Source organism: Gekko japonicus, unplaced genomic scaffold, assembly GCF_001447785.1.
Source record: "Gekko japonicus isolate JY-2015 unplaced genomic scaffold, Gekko_japonicus_V1.1 scaffold1220, whole genome shotgun sequence".
Taxonomy (NCBI): Eukaryota; Metazoa; Chordata; class Lepidosauria; order Squamata; family Gekkonidae; genus Gekko; species Gekko japonicus.
This window is the reverse complement of record NW_015174879.1, coordinates 52017-70923: the sequence shown is the minus strand read 5'-3', so window position 1 is coordinate 70923 and position 18907 is coordinate 52017. Positions and strand designations below refer to the sequence as shown.

Genomic DNA, 18907 nt, shown 5'->3' with positions numbered 1-18907 from the left:
AGCCCCCCTGGACTTCTTGGCGGTCTCCCGTCCAAGTGCTAACCAGGGCTGACCCTGCTTAGTTTTTCAGATCTGACAAGACAGGGCTGGCCTGGGCCTTAAGGTTGCCATGTCTGGGTTGGGAAATGCCTGGAGACTTTGGGGGAGGATCCGGGAGGGGGCGGGGTTTGGGAAGGGTCCTCAGCAGGGGTCCTTTCCTGCGGGAGCGCACAGGAGCGGAGCTCCGGCACTAAGGAGCCCAGGGGGTGGGCACATGCAACAAGCCCCACCCCCTGTTCCCAGCAGCCATCAGTCGGGCCATGAGGAGCAAGAAGCAGCCAGGTAAGTTGCAGAGCCCTCCCCCATCCTGCCTTCAGGTACAAGCTCTCCCTCCTCTGCGAGGACGTCCCCCCCCCCAATAGCTAGCAATCCAAAACAGTCCAGTGGAGCCTGAGCGGTGGGCGTTGCCTTCTGACACACTTCCGGTCATGTCAGGGGACGTGGCATATGCAAATAAGTTATGCTAATGAGCTTCTGTACCTCTTTTTCTACAAAATGACCCCTGGTCCTCAGCATGGTCCAATGCCATAGAGTCCACCCTCCAAAGCAGCCGTTTTCTCCAGGGGAGCTGATCTCTGTCAGCTGGAGATGAGTTATAAAAGCGGGGGATCCCCAGGGCCACACCTGGAGGTTGGCAACTCTTCTGGGCCTTAATACCCACCATCAAATCAACCAAGTTTCCTTCTTCAGCCTCCACATCCTTCAGTACGGTCTTCCTTTCGAGAACAAGAGGCTGAATGCCAGTTTGCTTTTTTCTTAGATGCCGGCGCGTGATACTTCCTATTTCACGCCTTAACTGCAGCTGGGCCTTAATACCCACCATCAAATCAACCAAGTTTCCTTCTTCAGCCTCCACATCCTTCAGTACGGCCTTCCTTTCGAGAACAAGAGGCTGAATGCCAGTTTGCTTTTTTCTTAGATGCCGGCGCGTGATACTTCCTATTTCACGCCTTAACTGCATCTATGTTGTTATAGCCTGATAAGTTCACGAATGCACGGCCAATTTTATAGATATGTAATCACTCTTTAACATTTTCTAGCAGATGACTTTCAAACTGGGGAGGGGAAAAAAATAGCCATGCGCCGTTTAATTTCTGGGAGGCATGTCCGGAATATTAACTGAAGGCAAAGTGCGCCGTGGTGAACTGAGAAGGAAATATTAAGTCAAAATATTGAAATGTCATCAAAAAGTCTGGATCCCAGACTCCTTTCTTTGGCCATTCTAAAACACCAACACAAAACAGGTGCATTCAATTCACTGTATGCATCTGGTCCAGGGGTCTCCAACCTTTTGTAGCCTGCGGTCACATTTGGAATTCTGACACAGGGTGGTGGGCACAACCACAAAATGGCTGCCACAGGGGGCAGAACCAAACAGAGGTATTCCACATACAGGGGAGAGAGGAGAGGAGAGATTGGATTTATACCCTTCCCTTCACTACCCAAAGGAGTCTCAGAGCGGCTTATAAACTCCTTCCCCTTCCCCTCCCCACGACAGACACCCTGTGAGGTAGGTGGGGCTGAGAGAGCTCTGACAGAAACTGCTCTTTTTCAAGAACAGCTCTGACAGAATTATGGCTTGCCCAAGGTCATCCAGCCAGGTGCAAGTGGAGGCGTGGGGAATCAAACCCGGTTCTCCCAGATTAGAGTCTGCACACTTAACCACTACGCCAAACTGGGGAGAGGACAAGTAGTTCAAAAACATACTAAAATAAGTGGTGGGAGAGAATTTGAAAAACCCCACTTGTTGCAGCTGCTGCTGAAACAATGTTGTTTTAATCTGCATAGCCAATAAGAACATAAGAGAAGCCAGTGTTGGATCAGGCCAATGGCCCATCCAGTCCAACACTCTTCTGTCACACAGTGGCCAAAAATACCAGGAGTCATCAGGAGGTCCATCAGTGGGGCCAGGACACTAGAAGCCCTCCCACTGTTGCCCCCCCACACACAAGCACCAAGAATACAGAACCTCACTTGCCCCAGACTGAGAGTTCCTATCTATATGTTGTGGCTAATAGCCACTGATGAACCTCTGCTCCATATGTTTATCCAATTCCCCCTTGAAGCTGTCCATGCTTGTAGCCGTCACCACCTCCTGTGGCAGCAAATCCCATGTGTTAATCACTCTTTTAGTGAAGAAGTACTACCTTTTATCTGTTCTAACCTGACTGGTCAGCAATTTCATGGAGTGCCCACGAGTTCTCGTATTGTGAGAAAGGGAGAAAAGTACCTCTTTCTCTACCTGCTCTATCTTGTGCATAAACTGGTCAGCAATTTCATGGAGTGCCCACGAGTTCTCGTATTGTGAGAAAGGGAGAAAAGTACCTCTTTCTCTACCTGCTCTATCTTGTGCATAATCTTGTAAACCTCGATCATGTCACCCCTCAGCCGTCGTTTCTCCAAACTAAAGAGCCCAAAGCGCTTTAACCTTTCTTCATAAGGAAAGTGTCCCAACCCTTTTATCATCCTAGTTGCCTTTTTCTGCACTTTTCCCAACACTATAATATCCTTTTTGAGGTGTGGTGACCAGAACACTGAGATCAGATCCTCAGTGACAAATTAGAAGCCCTCTTGGGCAAGGGCCCCATCTAGCCTCACCCACTGTTTACCAACACATGTTGGGTGCTAAGAAAGGTGTTGTTGGGTGCCCCCAGGCACCATGTTGGAGAACCTGGTCTTGTCTACAATGGTTTATTCAAGGTATGAGCTTTCGTGTGCAAGGCACACTTTTTCAAATACACTGGAATGGTAGATGAGGTTAGGTTTGTTCTACTGCTTCGGACTTGTCCACAGTGTTTGGAGACCTTTTTGTACTGGGGAAGAAGACTTCCCCCTCCAGTAACATATTCCCAACTAGGGTTGCCAGGTCCAACTCAGGAAATATTTGGGGATTTGGGAGTGGAGCCAGGAACAAGGATGTGTCAGCCCCCTGGAAAAGGGGAGGGAAGAAGAATGACTGAACACCGAAGGTAGTTCTGGCCTTCACGTTTTAAAGGAGCGTGTTCCTTTTAACTGCCTTTCCTCCATTGGAAATAATGGAGGATGGGGGCACCTACATTTGGGGCTCACAGAACTGGACCCCCTGGTCCAATCTTTTTGGAACTTGGGGTTTTTTTTCTTGAGGAGAGGCACCAGATGCTATGATTTGGGGTTTTTTTTCTCTTGAGGATAGGCACCAGATGCTATGCTGAAAATTTGGTGCCTCTGCCTCAAAAAACAGCGCCCCCCAGAGTCCTAGATACCCACAGATCGATTCTCCATTTATCGAAACGATAGAACATTCCGGAGACCATCGTCACACCATTTTCAACTGCCTTGTGCATTTATATGATTTTTGTACACATTTTTGTATAAATTTTGTGATTGTTTATTGAAATATTTTCTAGCGCAGTTACCTCACAGTTTCTTCTTTTTGCGCCCTGTTCCCAACCCAAATCACTTGGTCCCCCAACAATGGCTGCTTTCACAGAAAGTGAAGATGTCTGGAGACACTATCGCAGATCTCCGGCATCTTCTCTCGTTACACTTTACCAGGACAACCCTAAGCAATTATAATCCTTCGAAAGCCCACTGGCTTAGAGGGGTGTAACTCTGTTTAGGACTGCACTGTAAGTTGTCGCCTGGCTCTTTGGCTTCACGAAAATGTTTACGGCAGGCGCATACAGGCATGCATTTGGGAAACTGCTAACATACTGAACAAGGACGGTTTAGTTCCCTCATACTAGGCTACACAGGAAGCAGCAAAGGCAACACATGGCCCCCAACCTATGCTAAAGTTAGTTGTAAACAAGTCCCATTGAAAGCAGTGGGATTGAAGTGAGTCACAGCTCACTTATTCGATTTAGGCAATTTCACCGCAACTAATTGGGGTCAGGTAAGAAGAGACAACGAAATATCTAAAGTGTGTCAGTGGATAATAACACTTCAGCTCTGACATTTAGAATATTTAAAGCATCCCACACATGTTATCTCCAGAATCCTTCTAGCAACCCTGTGAGGTTGGACAGAATCACCACCACCACCACCATCATCATCATCATCATCATCATCATCATCATCATCATTCCTGTATTGGAGATGAGATGGCCGTTTGTAGGGAGCTTATAGCAGCAAAAGTTAAACCCAGGGCTTTCTGGTTTACCGCTCAATTTCGTGGAACAAGGCAATGATAATCTGACCTACACATCTCTGCAAAAATAATTTCTCAGTCCAGACTGACTAAACCGGGAGCATTCATCCATGCCTTTGGTTGGAAACTTCAGGCCATTTTGGATTGCAAAACTTAATAAAAACACAAATTTGGAACAGCGCTAGAAAGCTATGAGCACATATTTGTTAATTTGCTTTTAAGTCCCATTACTAACTTTGGTGGGAAAGTTGACCGTGCCCCTCAATCTCTCCCGCTGAAAGCGATAGCATGTCAGACGCCTAACTTGAGTTAGCTCGTGCCCAATCACAACATAAAAATAGCTGCAGATAAACCCAACCCCCGCTTGGCTTCCTAGGAGTCCCGGCATGCGAACCATGAGACCAGCGCTCACAGCTCAGTTCACAAGAGCGTGGTGGAAAATAGTTTTCCATTACCAAAGGCTAATTCTAGACTGTTGCAGGTAAGTGGTCCGTACCTCCCAGAAAGGCTTTGAAGACCACTTAAGTCTAGTGGACTTCCCCCTGCTCCACATTTCTTTTGGTCCTTCTTTCTGCCAAATACAACAAAGTTTGAGTCCAGTGGCACCTTTAAGACCAACAAAGTTTAATTCTGGCTATAAGCTTTTGAGCACATCCGGGCTCTCCTTTGCATATTAGGCGACACACCCCTCGTGTAGCCAATCCTCCAAGAGCTTACAGAAGCCCCTGTAAGAAGAGTTCTGTAAGCTCTTGGAGGATTGGCTACATTAGGGGTGTGTGGCCTAATATGCAAAGGAGTTCCTGCTACAAAGAGAGCCTGGAGTGTGCATTCTCATGAAAGCTGATACCTAGAATTAAACTTTGTTGATCTTAAAGATGCCACTGGACTCAAACGTTGTTCTATTGCTCCAGACCAACACGGCTACCCACCTGCATCTTTCTGTCACATTTAAGACCAGGCTGCAGGAGAGAGAGAAAAAAGTGATATTCAAGGAAACAGCAGTAAGAGCCCCTTGACCTCACAAAAAGGGGGGGGGACCACAGGTACAGACTGGGGCTTGGGAGAAGGAGCAGCCGCCAGGTGGGACCTGAAGAATCCCCTGGAATTGCAGTTCATCTCCAGACTGCAGAGATTCGTTCCCCTGGAGAAAACGGATGCTTTGGGGGGTGGACTCAGTGGCATCATACCCCCTGAGGTCCCTGTCCTCCCCGGGCTCCTACAATTGGATCTCCAGGAGTTTCCCAACCTGGATCTGGCAAACCTACAACAATCCCCCGTTGTTGTCACCTTCTATCTTTATGTAAAAAGGTAAAGGTAAAGGTCTCCCTTGCTCGAAAGCCAGTCGAGTCCGATTCTAGGGTTGCGGTGCTCATCTCCGTTTCAAAGCCGAAGAGCCAGCGCTGTCCAAAGACGTTTCCGTGGCCATGTGGCCGGCATGACTAAACACCAAGGCGCACGGAACGCTGTTACCTTCCCACCGAAGTGGTACCTATTTATCTACTTGCAATTTCTTGCTTTCGAACTGCTAGGTTGGCGGGAGCTGGAACTAGAGACGGGAGCTCACTTCGTCATGCGGCACACTCGACTCTCGAACTGCTGAACTACTGACCTTCCACAGCCTGCAGTTCAGCGTCTTAACCCTTTGAGCCACCGCAAGTTCAATTAAAAAAAAAGTTCACTTTGTAAATGTCCACAGAACACAGTTACTAAGAGGTGTGGCGATGGACCGCCCAGGTTCCCATCCGTTTCCTTTCAGGATTTCGTCAGGCCACCTCCAGTGATGGGGCTGGCTGGAATAGACATAGACTGCTGTATACAGTCAAGAGAAATCTATAGAGCTCGTTGGTAAATCCTCCTTAGCAGGGCTATTTGGGGGCAGGAACGCACAGGAACGGAGTTTCGGCTGACTTCAGAGTTGGCCAGGCCCACTACAGCCAAAACCTCTGTCCGTGCGTGGCTACAGGTAGGGAAGGCCTGGAGAGCGACCAGCGCATTTGGGGCAATCCCTAGATGTGCAGAAAAATCTGAAAACTTGGAAAAAATATGTGGGGGATATTTAAATCCCCCCAAAAGTAAAAGAGTGTTCCCTGCACAGGCGCAGGGAATGCTCTGAGATCGGCTTTGTTGCTGCCAGGGAGGGGGAGGGAGAAAGTTTGGTGGGCTGAGCTCAGATGCTGCCACCACTGCTGGTGAGGGAGGGAGAAAACTTGGTGGGCCACCTGCCGTCGCTGGGGGGGGAGGAGGTTCGGTGGGCCAGCCAGGCCTCGCCACCAGGTGAGGGAGGAGGGAGAAAGTTTGGCGGGCTGGGATTCCCCTGCCTGATATACGATGTGAATCTGTTAAGGAGTGCATTTTCTTTATTATAGCTCCACGCTTACATAAAGCAGCCTTTAATGGGGTGTGTGTGTAAACATAAGCAGATTAGTTATCTGTGTGAGAGAGGCTGAAAAGCACTATTGAATGGTGCGTGCCCATTTAATCTAAACAAGAGACACCGTGATTTTTCTTGGTTTGCTCTAATGCATCACAGGTAAGCATTCATGAAACTTGCCCATTCCCTTTTTGGCTGGGTAGAACCAGGGGTCATTTCGTAGAAAAAGAGGTGTAGGAGCTCATTAGCATAACTCATTAGCATAACTCATTTGCATATGCCACACCCCCTGACATCAACCGAAGTGTGTCAGAAGGCACCTCCCACCACTCAGGCTCCACTGAGCTGTTTTGGATTGCTAGCTATGGGGGGGGGGAGAACGTGCAGATCTGTCCTCACAGAAGAGGGAGAGCTTGTACCGGAAGGCAGATGGGGGGGGGGCTCTGCAACTTACCTGGCTGCTCCTTGCTCCTCGTGGCCCAACTGAGGGCTGCTGGGAGCAGGGGGTGGGGCTTGTTGCATGTGCCCGCCCCCTGGGCTCCTTACTGCCGGAGCTCCGCTCCTGTGCGCTCCCGCAGGAAATGACCCCTGGGTAGAACCAATCCAGAAATACAAGCGAACAAAAAGAAGCAGAAGGGAAAACACACTGGATGATATCTCTTGTCCTTCTTGCTTGGCGCTCTGGCTGCATCTCCAGTTCAGCCTGCTATCGATGCGCTTCATAAAATATTGCTTTCAGGAAGGGGACAGAAGTGTGAACTCTCAGCTCGTCACGTAGGCTGGGATTCCTTTAGGAACGGGTAGTGGCCACATTCCAAGAAACAGGGACAGATGTATCACGAATGCCGTGCTGCTCTCTAGTCACTGACACTCGCCGGCTTGTTTCTTTAGAGTAAATTTAAGGCTGCGGCCACACACACTAAGGCCCAATCTGCATCTAGCATTTGCGCCGCTGTTTTACCAAACCCACACTGGAACAGAAAAAGCTGCACCTCAAAACCACATTCAAATACCCCAGGCCAATGCCATACTGACTGCAGTCACCCCTGAACGGCCATAAAACGGCCATTAATCTATGCAGACCGTACCATAAAACTGAGAGATCAAACTTGTTTGCATATGCCACACCCCCTGACATCACCAGAAATGTATCAGAAGGCAACACCCACTGCTCAGGCTCCACTGGACTGTTTCGGATTGCTAGCTATGGGGGGGGGCGGCGTGCAGATCTGTCCTCACAGAGGAGGGAGAGCTTGTACCTGAATAAAACTTGGTCTTAAAGGTGCCACTGGACTGTTTTGGACCGGGGGCTGGGGGGGGGCTCTGGAACTTACCTGGCTGCTTCTTGCTCTGACTGAGGGCTCCTGAGAACAGAGGGTGGGGCTTGTTGCATGTGCCCGCCCCCTGGGCTCTTTACTGCCAGAGCTCCGCTCCTGTGCGCTCCTGCAGGAAATGACCCCTGTTTGGGGGTGAGGTTTGGGGAAGCTCACTGGGGTACAATGCCATACAGTCCACCTTCCAAAGCAGCCATTCCTCCATGGGAACTGATTTCTGTGGTCTGGGGATCAGTGGTGATTCTGGGAGATCTGTGGGCCCCAGCTGGAGATCGGCAACCCTACCCTGCCCTATTTAAATCAACTGAAAAAGAAGAAGGCTGGACTCTGATTAGGGCTGCCAGCTCTGTGTTCAGAAACAGCTGGAGATTTGGGGGGGGGATGAAGCACGGAGAGGGCGGGGTTTGAGGGGGGGAGGGACCCCAGGGGAATACAATGCCCTAGGGTCCACCCTCCAAAGCAGCCATTTTCTCCAAGGGAACTGATCTTGGTCATTTAGAGATCAATTGTAATAGTGGGCGATTAGGGTCGCCAGCCCCCCAGGTGGGAGTGGGGGGATCCCGCAATTTCATGGGGCCCGCCCCCAACAGCCACAACCTGGTGCGACGCCCCCAAAGTGGAGACGTCACATGGAAGGACGTCACGGCACGCCAGAGCATCACCGCGTGACGTCCCTGGCGTGATGACGTCCCTTCCATGTAATGTCATCACGTCCCTTCCGTGTGATGTCATCATGTCAGTGACATCGCCCCGCTCCCCACTCCCGGAAAACTCCTTCCCACCCCCCGCCGGTAACAGTAAGGACCTGGCAACCGTACAGGAGATCTCCAGGTGCAACTGGGAGGTCGGCAACCCCGTCTCTGATTGGTTAGCTTCGTAGGCCTGCCATTTGCAAACCTTCACGTGGCACGTCCCCTCTGGCATGTCCCTTTCAAACAGGGCTATTTTGGGGCAGGAACGCACAGGAACGGAGTTCCGGCTGGCTCCCGAGTTGGCCACGCCCAGCAGGAACTCATTAGCATAATAGGCCACACCCAACAGCAGAAACCTATTAGGATTGGCTACATTAGGAGTGTGTGGCCTAACATGCAAAGGGGTTCTTGCTACAAAAAAAGGCCCTGTGTTTTGACAACAAACAAGGTGAACAGAATAAGAGGCAAAAGGTGGGTGTGGCAGGATGACCTAACTTCTGGTAACATGGGGGTGTGGCCTAATATGTTCATGAGCTGTGTTGTCGGGGGTGTGGCCTGATATGCGAATGAGTTCCTGCTGTTGGGTGTGGCCTATTATGCTAATGAGTTCCTGCTGGGCTTTTTCCACCAAAAAAGCCCTGCTTTCAACCCCTTCCTCACGAAAAGGACTTAGGAAGGTGACCGGCTGCCGTTTGCAAATGGAAGAGGAACTGCGGCCAGGGTGGCTTGATTTACCAGGAGGAGCCTGGGCCACCAAGTTAATCGCCCCCCACCCAAATGCCACATGAGGAAGAGATTCCTTTTATCCTGAAGCTGAAGGGACAGAGAAACCAGAGCCAAGCCATGAGGAACTGCAAACGCCACACTGTGGAGAAGCAAAAATAACTCCCCCCACCCCTCAATTGGCAATTTAAGGAAGGGACGTTTCCCTGTCCTCTGATCTATTTCCCTTTGTGGTTGCATCCAGCTGGAAGGGGGGGTAACATTTAGTTTGGGCTGGTAGGGGGGGGACATTTAGTACATGAGCGCACCTGTCACAGAGCCGGAGCTTTGTTTCGTTTCACAGATCGGTGAACTCGAAGGGCGCTTCAGTTATTCTGGCAAATGTGTGTTTCGAAGCCCGTGTTGATGGAGACAAGAGGAATGCGGAAGTACCAGGGTGGGGGCAATCTGCCGCTGAAGATTGGAAGCCAGGTGGCTGAACCCCTTAACAAACGTCCTCTGAAAAGGTCAACTTTCCCTTGGCTGGGTTGGTTTTGGATATTGGAATTCCAAAAACAATATCCGTGACAAAAATAACAAAGAGTCAATAAAGATAAGTTGCAAAAATGTTTAATTTCTGTAGGAAATTTTCTGCTCACACGCTAACGAATACTGCGCAATGAACAATTCGTTTCACAATATTTGCTTTATCTGAGCGTGTAGCAATCCCCAATTTTTATCACTAAAAGGAAGAAAATTGTTCATTGCGCAGTATTCGTGAGCGTGCGAGCAGAAAATTTTCTACAGAAATTACTACAGTAAACATTTTTGCAACTTATCTTTATTGACTCTTTGTTATTTTTGTCACGGATGTTGTTTTTGGAATGTCACTTCCGTGATCTCTCATTTTTGGCTTCTACTGGTTTTGGATATTGGCTGGACAGAAAGCCACTGGAAGGGGAGAACCAGTGGACGGGGAAAAGGTTTTAACACCCTCGCCGCCCACCAATGCTCTTTTCCAAGTGTCACCGCGTGGGTATCGCGAGGGGAAACAGGGGCGGCAACCTTGTGTTTTCCTCATGGAATCAGTTGTGCCCAAAAAACAGGTATAGTAACAATTGATTGGCACAGTAATGAGATAATACAGAGAACAAGAAAAACTGTGAAAAAGTGACGCTCGGGGCTATTTTGGGGCAGGAACGCACAGGAACGGAGTTCCGGCTGGCTCCCAAGTTGACCACGCCCAGCAGGAACTCATTAGCATAATAGGCCACACCCAACAGCAGAAACTCATTAGGATTGGCTACAAGTAGGGGTGTGTGGCCTAACATGCAAAGCAGTTCCTGCTACAAAAAAAGGCCCTGGGTTTTGACAACAAACAAGGTAAACAGAATAACAAGCAAAAGGTGGGTGTGGCTGGATAACCACACTACTGGTGACATGTGGGTGCAGCCTAATGTGCTAATGAGCTGTGCTGTCAGGGGTGTGGCCCAATATGCTAATGAGTTCCTGCTGTTGGGTGTGGCCTATTATGCTAATGAGTTCCTGCTGGGCTTTTTCTACAAAAAGAGCCCTGGTGACGCTTAATATACGTCTTTAAAGAATCATAGAAAAGTGAACAAAAATAATATACATGATCATAGAAAAATATTGACGGTGATCTCCGGAATTTCTTGCCGTTTCGAAGGAAGATCTTCTTCTGAACAAAGATGTAGGATCTTATAAATACAACAATATACATCTTTGAAAGTCTGGACATTATATAACTTGTTATAAAATAATTAATAAAAAGAGTGAAAGCTTACAAAAAATGTCTCTCAGTGATTCATATCCTCTGGTGACGTCTCACAATTATCAAGGAAGATTTTCAATAAGATACAACAAGCTCTTAGCCCATGGCAGGTTCTACTATACATTACAGCTGTTATGAACATTGGTGAGTGGTCTATATATGTAAGTTGTATTTTAAATATTTTGTAAGGTGATATGTATAAGTATAAGATGATATGTATAAGTAATATGGGCGGCAACCTTGTATCTTATACAACCTTGTTGTATCTTATAGAAAATCTTATTGGGTTTTTAGTTAGGTTTTCTTTACTTTTTCCTATAGATTGTAGATTTTCCCTCCCCAATTTCTGTTGTAGTTTTATAGAAATGCAAATAAAAAATTCCCCCCTTGGGGGGCTTAAAAAAAAAGAAAAGATAATTGTGAGACGTTGCCAGAGGATATGAATCACTGAGAGCCTTTTTTTGTAAGCTTTCACTCTTTTTATTAATTATATTATAACAAGTTATATAATGTCCAGACTTTCAAAGATGTATATTGTTGCATTTATAAGGTCCTACATCTTTGTTCAGAAGAAGATCTTCCTTCGAAACGGCAAGACATTCCGGAGATCACCCGTCAATATATTTTTCTATGATCATGTATATTATTTTTCTTCACTTTTCTATGATTCTTTAAAGACATATATTAAGCGTCACTTTTTCACAGTCTTTCTTGTTCCCTGTATTATCCGGTTGTGCCCAAACACAATGTCAAAAGAAGGTGCTTCAGGTCTTGGTAAGTGCCTCAGTATTGCGGGTTGGAAACACAGCACAAGGATAGGGTTACTTCACTGGCAAGGCTACTGAAATTCACCCCCCAAATCAACCTCCAGGTGGGTGGCCAGGATATTTCCCTCACAATGGATTGCGTCCAGACTGGCAATTGGTGCTCGTTCTTCCTTCTTGCTACAGGCCCCCGACATTCCTCAGGGTCCCAGTTTCCCCCAGGACCACAATCTGACACTTTGGTAGCGTTACCAGCAGTGTTCCCTCTAAGCTGAGTCAGTGTGAGCTAGCTCACAGTTTTTTTAGCCTCCGGCTCACACACTTTTGTCTTCGCTCAGGGAAGGATGGCTCCAGGGAACTAATTGATGCAGCGGCCAAATCGCTCGCTCACAACTTTAATGCCAGTCGCTCACAAAGTAGAATTTTTGCTCACAAGACTCCACAGCTTAGAGGGAGCATTGGTTACCAGCTCTGGTTTGGGAAATACTTGGAGATTTGGGGGGGGGGGGGGAGCCTGGGAAGGGAGAGGCTTGGGAAGGGGAGGGACCTCAGCGGGGTACAACGCCATAGAGTCCACCCTCTGGAGCAGCCATTTTCTCCAGGGGAGCTGATCTTCCTGTTGTCTGGAGCTCAGTGGTAACAGTGGGAGATCTCCAGGCCCCACCTGGAGGCTGGCAACCCTATGTTGTGGAGATGAGTGGGATACAGTCTGGGGGCAAGGAAGTTCCATTCTATCATTGGGGGATTTAGTCTGGATCCCGCCCAATCCCTCGTGTCGGACCTGGCTGATTGTTTTGGCTCTGCTGTACACAAGAGCCAATTATATTAATCGAGTTTCATCTTATGGCCGCTTCCGCGCTGTCGTTTTTGTCACTCCTTTGTCCCAATAGCTTCAGGGTTTCTCCCTCCCAATGTGTTTTACTCTCTCTAGTAGTCCCAGAGGGAGCAAAACACACGTGGAAACGGGGGTGGGGTGGGGGACTCAAAGCAACAGGGGAAAACGAGTACTCCAGAATCTGTGCGGCTCGAAATTCTCCAGAATCTGTGCGGTAGCAAGATACGTTACCCAACAAGCAGGTCTTCCCTTCAGCACTAGGCCACTGAAAGTAGAATCGCTTTGTCGTAATGCCCGTAATGCCACAAACATAATGTAAAAATAGTGTTGCCAGGTCCAACCCAGGAAATATCTGGGGACTTTGGGGGTAGGGCCAGGAGACTTTGGGGGCGGAGCCAGGAGCAAGGATGTGACATCACATTTGTGATGCCACTTCCAGGTCCAAACCCCCCCCCCCACACCCACACACAGAAGGTCCCTGTGATTCCATGGTAGGAGCTTGTGCTTCTAACACACTCAGGGGTTGTTTCGTAGAAAAAGAGCTAGGGAACTCATTAGCATAACTCATTAGCATATGCCACACCCCCTGACATCACCGGAAGTGTGTCATAAGTCCACAACCCCTGACATCACCGGAAGTGTGTCATAAGGCCACACCCACCACTCAGTTAGTCTTAGTCTTAAAGGTTAGTCTTAAAGGTGCTATTTGAACTCTTGGACTATTTTGCAGCAACAGACTAACACAGCTACCTCGGGGAAGCTCCTGGATGGGGCTGGGAGTCCTTGCGGAGGGCCACGTGGAGTGGCCTCGGCCAGGCAGAGGGGGAGGACGCAACTTACCCTCCTGCTTCTTCCTCCTTCTGCAACATAATGAGGCTGGAAGCAGGGGGCGGCCGGAAGAAGGGGGCGGGGCTTCATCGTGTGCCCCGCCCCCTGCACCTCACATGGGGGAACTGCGATCCCCCGCGATCCCCCCCGAATTGACCTCTGAACACACTGGTTGCTCTCAACTCATTCTCCACCCACGCCACAAACATGGGTACCATTTAGTGTTGCCAGGTGAGGCTGACAAGCTGGCGGGGGACTTTCCAGGAGCCTCTGGGAGAGGGGAGGGAAGAAGCACGATTGAACTCCAAAGGGAGTTCTAACCATCACATTTAAAGGGACCGTGTTCCTTTCAAATGCCTTCCCTCCATTGGAAATAAGGGAGGATGGAGGCACCTTCTTTTGGGGCTCACAGAATTGGACCCCCTGGTTGAGGAGAGGCGCCAGATGCTATGCTGAAAATTTGGCGCCTCTGCCTCAAAAAACAAGCCCCCCAGAGCCCCAGATACCCACAGATGTGTTCTCCATTATACCCCATGGGAACCGGGGCGAACTCAGCAACATCACACCACTCTAGGATTCAGCAGAAGTACAATGCCATAGAGTTTACCCTCCAACGCTTCCATTTTCTCCAGGGGAACTGATCCCTGCAGTCTGGAGATGAGCCATAATTCTGGGGGATCCCCAGGTCCCACCTGGAGGGTGGCATCCCTAGTGACAGTATCTCCCATGCCCTTGCCCCGCCCAGTCTCCCACCAGGTGCTAGCCACTGGTTGGCGACTCTAGCCACAGGTGGACCATAAAGAAGGCAATACGTACATCATAATGCCCCTGTATAAATCGATGGTACGTCCTCATTTGGAGTACTGTGTACAGTTCTGGTCACCACACCTCAAAAGGATATTATAGCATTGGAACAAGTGCAGAAAAGGGCAACTAGGATGATAAAAGGGTTGGAACACTTTCCCTATGAAGAAAGGTTAAAGCGCTTGGGGCTCTTTAGCTTGGAGAAACAACAGCTGAGGGGTGACATGATCGATGTTTATAAGATTATGCATGGGATGAAGCAGGTGGAGAAGAAGGTACTTTTCTCCCTTTCTCACAATACAAGAACTCGTGGGCACTCCATGAAATTGTTGAGCGGTTGGGTTAGAACAGATAAAAGGAAGGACTTCTTCACCCAAAGAATGATTAACACATGGAATTCACTGCCTCAGAAGGTGATGGCGGCTAAAAGAATGGACAGCTTCAAGAGGGAACTGGATTAACATATGGAGCAGAGGTCCATCGGTGGCTATTAGCCACAAGGTATAGATAGGAACTCACAGGCTGGGGAAGGTGATGCTCTGTATTCTTGGTGCTTGGGGGGGGTGTGCAACAGTGGGAGGGGCTTCTAGTGTTCTGGCCCCACTGATGGACCTCCTGATGGTACTTTTGGCCACTGTGTGACAGAGTGTTGGACTGGATGGGCCATTGGCCTGATCCAACATTGGCTTCTCTTATGTTCTTAATAAGTATATGTTCTTCTTAGTCATGAATCAAAGACCTAAGAGTCCCCTACAAATTTAGGCTACCAAACATGTAGCCGTCATGCTACTGATAACCAGCCAATTCTTAAGGCCTTGCTGAATCGAACCAACCCTCCACTTATTCCAGTGCTGTATTCCCAGCAACACCCATTCAGGTCCCGGAAGCTCGCATGAAGTACTGAGAAAGCCCCCTCCTGAGACTGAGGCCTAGCGTACAAACTATCAGAAAGTTCTTCCTCTCCTAACATGCAGACGAGCTCTCATCCCACACATATACACCCTCGCACCGATCCCCACCCTTTCCTTCTCACGCAGGTGTCTTTACAGGAAACCCACAAGCCAGAGGAAATTCTGCAAAAATTGTAACTCCGTCTCCTCTTCAGCATGCTTTTCGCGGGATTTGCCACTCGGGCGAAGGCCTGCAGGCCAACGGAAGTTTCACTCGAACGTTCGATCTCTCTTTTTAAGCGCACACGAAACTTGGAGTGAGGAGAGGCCGGCACAACGGGCAACGCAACAGGCCAACCGCAGCCCGCCAGCTGTAAACGGAGGCCTGACAACGATTGCCAAGCAGCAACTGTATGCTCAAGCAGTTCCAGCCATAAGCAGGGGATTCATTGCACGGCCACCCTAAACCTACTGACAAGTGGCATTTTGTCGTTCTAGGGGTTGCGTAGGCCTCAATGAGAAATGCAGCCCTGGCCCCACGTTTTGATTATACAGTCAAAAGTTAAGAAGGAGTGTGTAGATGTTGGGGGGGGGGGGGGGGGGGGGAAAAGGGGGGGGGGTGGATGGACAAAAACGGGAGTGGGGTCGTGCCAGTGTTGTCCTGGTGCTGTGCCAGCATGTGACGTCACTTTTGGTGCCAAACTAGTAGTGGCATGAATCACTCTGGGGACAATGCTCTAGGATTTGCTCTAGGCGAATCAACAACGGAATCAGACTTCTTTTTTTTTTATGCCCCTGGAGGGGATTTTTATATTGCATTTTTAGTAACACTACAAACTACAACAGAAAAATAGGAAAGGGGACTACAATTAGAGGATAAAGAAAGATACCTACTACTAACTAAAAACCCAAGAGAGGAGGTCCCCTCACCAGTTTAAACAAACATTTAATCTCATTAATCTTGCTATCAACTGAGTCAAATATCATTAACTTCCCCAGAATAGCACTGCCTATGGCCTGCTTCTGATAAGGCGCAAATGTTGGTGTGTCCTCATTTCTCGTACCATGCTCTTCCTCACCACAGAGCACATGGACAAGACATACGCCCACCCCCCACACACACATGGCCTCTTCTCTTTCCTTGGCTTTCCTCACTGCCAATGCTCCCTCTAAGCTGTGGAGTCTTGTGAGCAAAAACTCTACTTTGTGAGCTATTGGCATTGAAGTTGCGAGCGAGTGATCTGCCTGCTGCAGAAATTAGTTTGCTCTGGAGCCATCCTTCCTGAGCTAAGACAAAAATGCAGGAGCCGGAGGCTAGAAAACTGTGAGCTAGCTCACACTAACTCAGCTTAGAGGGAACACTGCTCACCGCTGCAGAAAAGACTGGATTTATACCCCACCCTTCACTACCCGAAGGAGTCTCAGAGCGGCTTACAGTCTCCTTTCCCTTCCCCTCCCCACAACAGGCACTCTGTGAGGTAGGTGGGGCTGAGAGAGGTCTCTCGAGAATTGCTCGTGAGGAAACAGCTCCGAAAAAGCTTGTAACTGACCCAAGGTCACACCAGCAGCTGCATGTGGAAAAGTGGGGAATCAAACCCGGTTCTCCCAGATTAGAGTCCGCGCTCCTAACCACTACACCAAACTCGCTGCTTCCAACCAATGCTCCCTCAAAGCTGTGGACTCTTGTGGGCAAAAATTCAACTTTGTGAGCCACTGGCATTGAAGTTGCGAGCGCATGATTCAGTGACTGCAGAAATCAGTTTGCTCTACAGCCATCCTTCCCGAGCGAAGAGAAAATGGTGTGAGCCGGAGGCTAAAAAACTGTGAGCTAGCTCACACTAACTCAGCTTAGAGGGAACATTGCTTCCAACAGATAAACTACCTGCTGACCCTTTCTGCCCACCAGAAAAAGTGCCTTAATAAGCCATGAGAGGGATGACTGTCCAAACAAACCTAGGGTGAAAATCTGAATGTGCCTCATGATACAGGGTTGCCAGTTCCAGATTTGGAAATACCTGGAGATCTGAGGGTGGAACTCCAGAGAGAGTCCAAAGCAGCCGTTTTGTGGAATAAGTGTTGCGAATGAATAAATAATATATAGGTAAGCGATTTATGACGTCTGGAGATCAGTTGCGATTCCAGGAGAAACAGAACCCTGCCCCATGAATCGGTGGCATGGGAATCCGCAGAGTGTCATCTCAGATTTGTATCCTAGACAGGGGTCATTTCGTAGAAAAAGAGGTGCAGGAGCTCATTAGCATAACTCATTAGCATAACTCATTTGCATATGCCACACCCCCTGACATCACCGGAAGTGTGTGAGAAGGCAACACCCACCGCTCAGGCTCCACTGGACTGCTATCTTGGATTGCTAGCTATTGGGGGGGATGCGCAGATCTGCCCTCACAGAGGAAGGAGAGCTTATAACTGAAGGCAGGATGGGGGAGAGCTCTGCAACTTACCTGGCTGCTTCTTGCTCCTTGTGGCCCGACTGAGGGCTTCTGGGAGCAGGCACTGGGGCTTGTTGCATGTGCCCGCCCCCTGGGCTCTTTACTGCCGGAGCTCCGCTCCTGTGCGCTCCCGCAGGAAATGACGCCTGGTCCTAGAAGTTTCAGCTTTGGAGAAGTCCCAGGAATTCAGGACTTTGGGTGTGCTGACCATCAGATGCTTCCTGCTCAACCTGCTTTGTGTTTTTTAGGATCTGCGGCGCCAGAAGACCAACACGCACGGGTCCAGATCTGTCCGTGAATCAGAACTGTATCCTGACCTGCGATACTCAGCTTCATGTGATGTAAGCCTCCCCCCCGGCCTCACTGCGTTGCTCTTTCTGTTCTTATTCAGCGGACTAGATTAGAGTCTTTTGATGAAGGTGGAGAAACACTCATCTCTGCTCACATCCCCCAGTGGTTACACGTGCAAGACTAAGTGTCTTTGATAAGAGCCAAACTGGTTCCCCAGTCTACAAAATGTCTGTCTCTCACACACACACCCCTTCTTGGAAGCCTTGGGTCTGTTTGTCTGTATTTCTATTTAAATTTACTTAAAAAGAAACCCATGCCCTACTGAATTTCGCACAAAGTGATAAACATTAATTATATCCCAATTCCCACTTTGCCAATATGAAAAGACCCAAAGCAATTACAGCGACAATAATAACAACTGTGTACTGGTTAAGAACTAAATGGATTTCAGGTTAAGGCTTCCTTCCCCGCCTCTACCCTTCTAAGTCATGTTCTTTCATGATCTCACCTGAAACTTGGGTTATATCTTGAGCCTCGTCTGTTTCCATTTTCCCCAAGTGATCTGAAAAAGAGAAAAAGAAAAGCCTTAAGTTTAATAAGAAATAAAAAATCACCAAAGAGAGAGAGAGAGAGAGAAAGATGGAGAGAAAAGGGAACAGAGAGAGAAAAGAGAGGGGAAAAAATTCTTTGCTATTTAACTACGAGATTATCTGGCAGGCCTAATGTATTTTTTTTCTCTCTCTTTCTTTCCCATCCCGCATACTTGTGGGGGTATCAGGCAGACACAGACCTTGATCCTTTTAAAAAGAGCATTACAAAGATTTATAAAAAAAATATCATTACAAGCATAGGAGGACCAAATTTGTTATTTATTGTTAATTTCCTACTGCATAATAACCCAAAATGCAAACTGACTGCAACAAAATTAAGCAGAAAATTAAATGGCCCTGGGTCATTGTAGGCAAAGAATTCATTCTCTTGGCTGA

General features: G+C 48.5%; 1 protein-coding gene across 1 annotated transcript in view; it reads right to left on the bottom strand.

Moving 5' to 3' along the window:
* The window catches only part of IKZF1 (IKAROS family zinc finger 1), a gene marked incomplete at its 5' end in the record, with an annotated part of 122382 nt that overhangs the window by 74821 nt on the left and 28654 nt on the right, over positions 1–18907 (bottom strand). The window contains one exon of the mRNA XM_015424872.1: positions 18430–18483. Coding sequence (XP_015280358.1) covers positions 18430–18483 — 54 coding nt within the window. The remainder of the gene's footprint in view (positions 1–18429; positions 18484–18907) is intronic.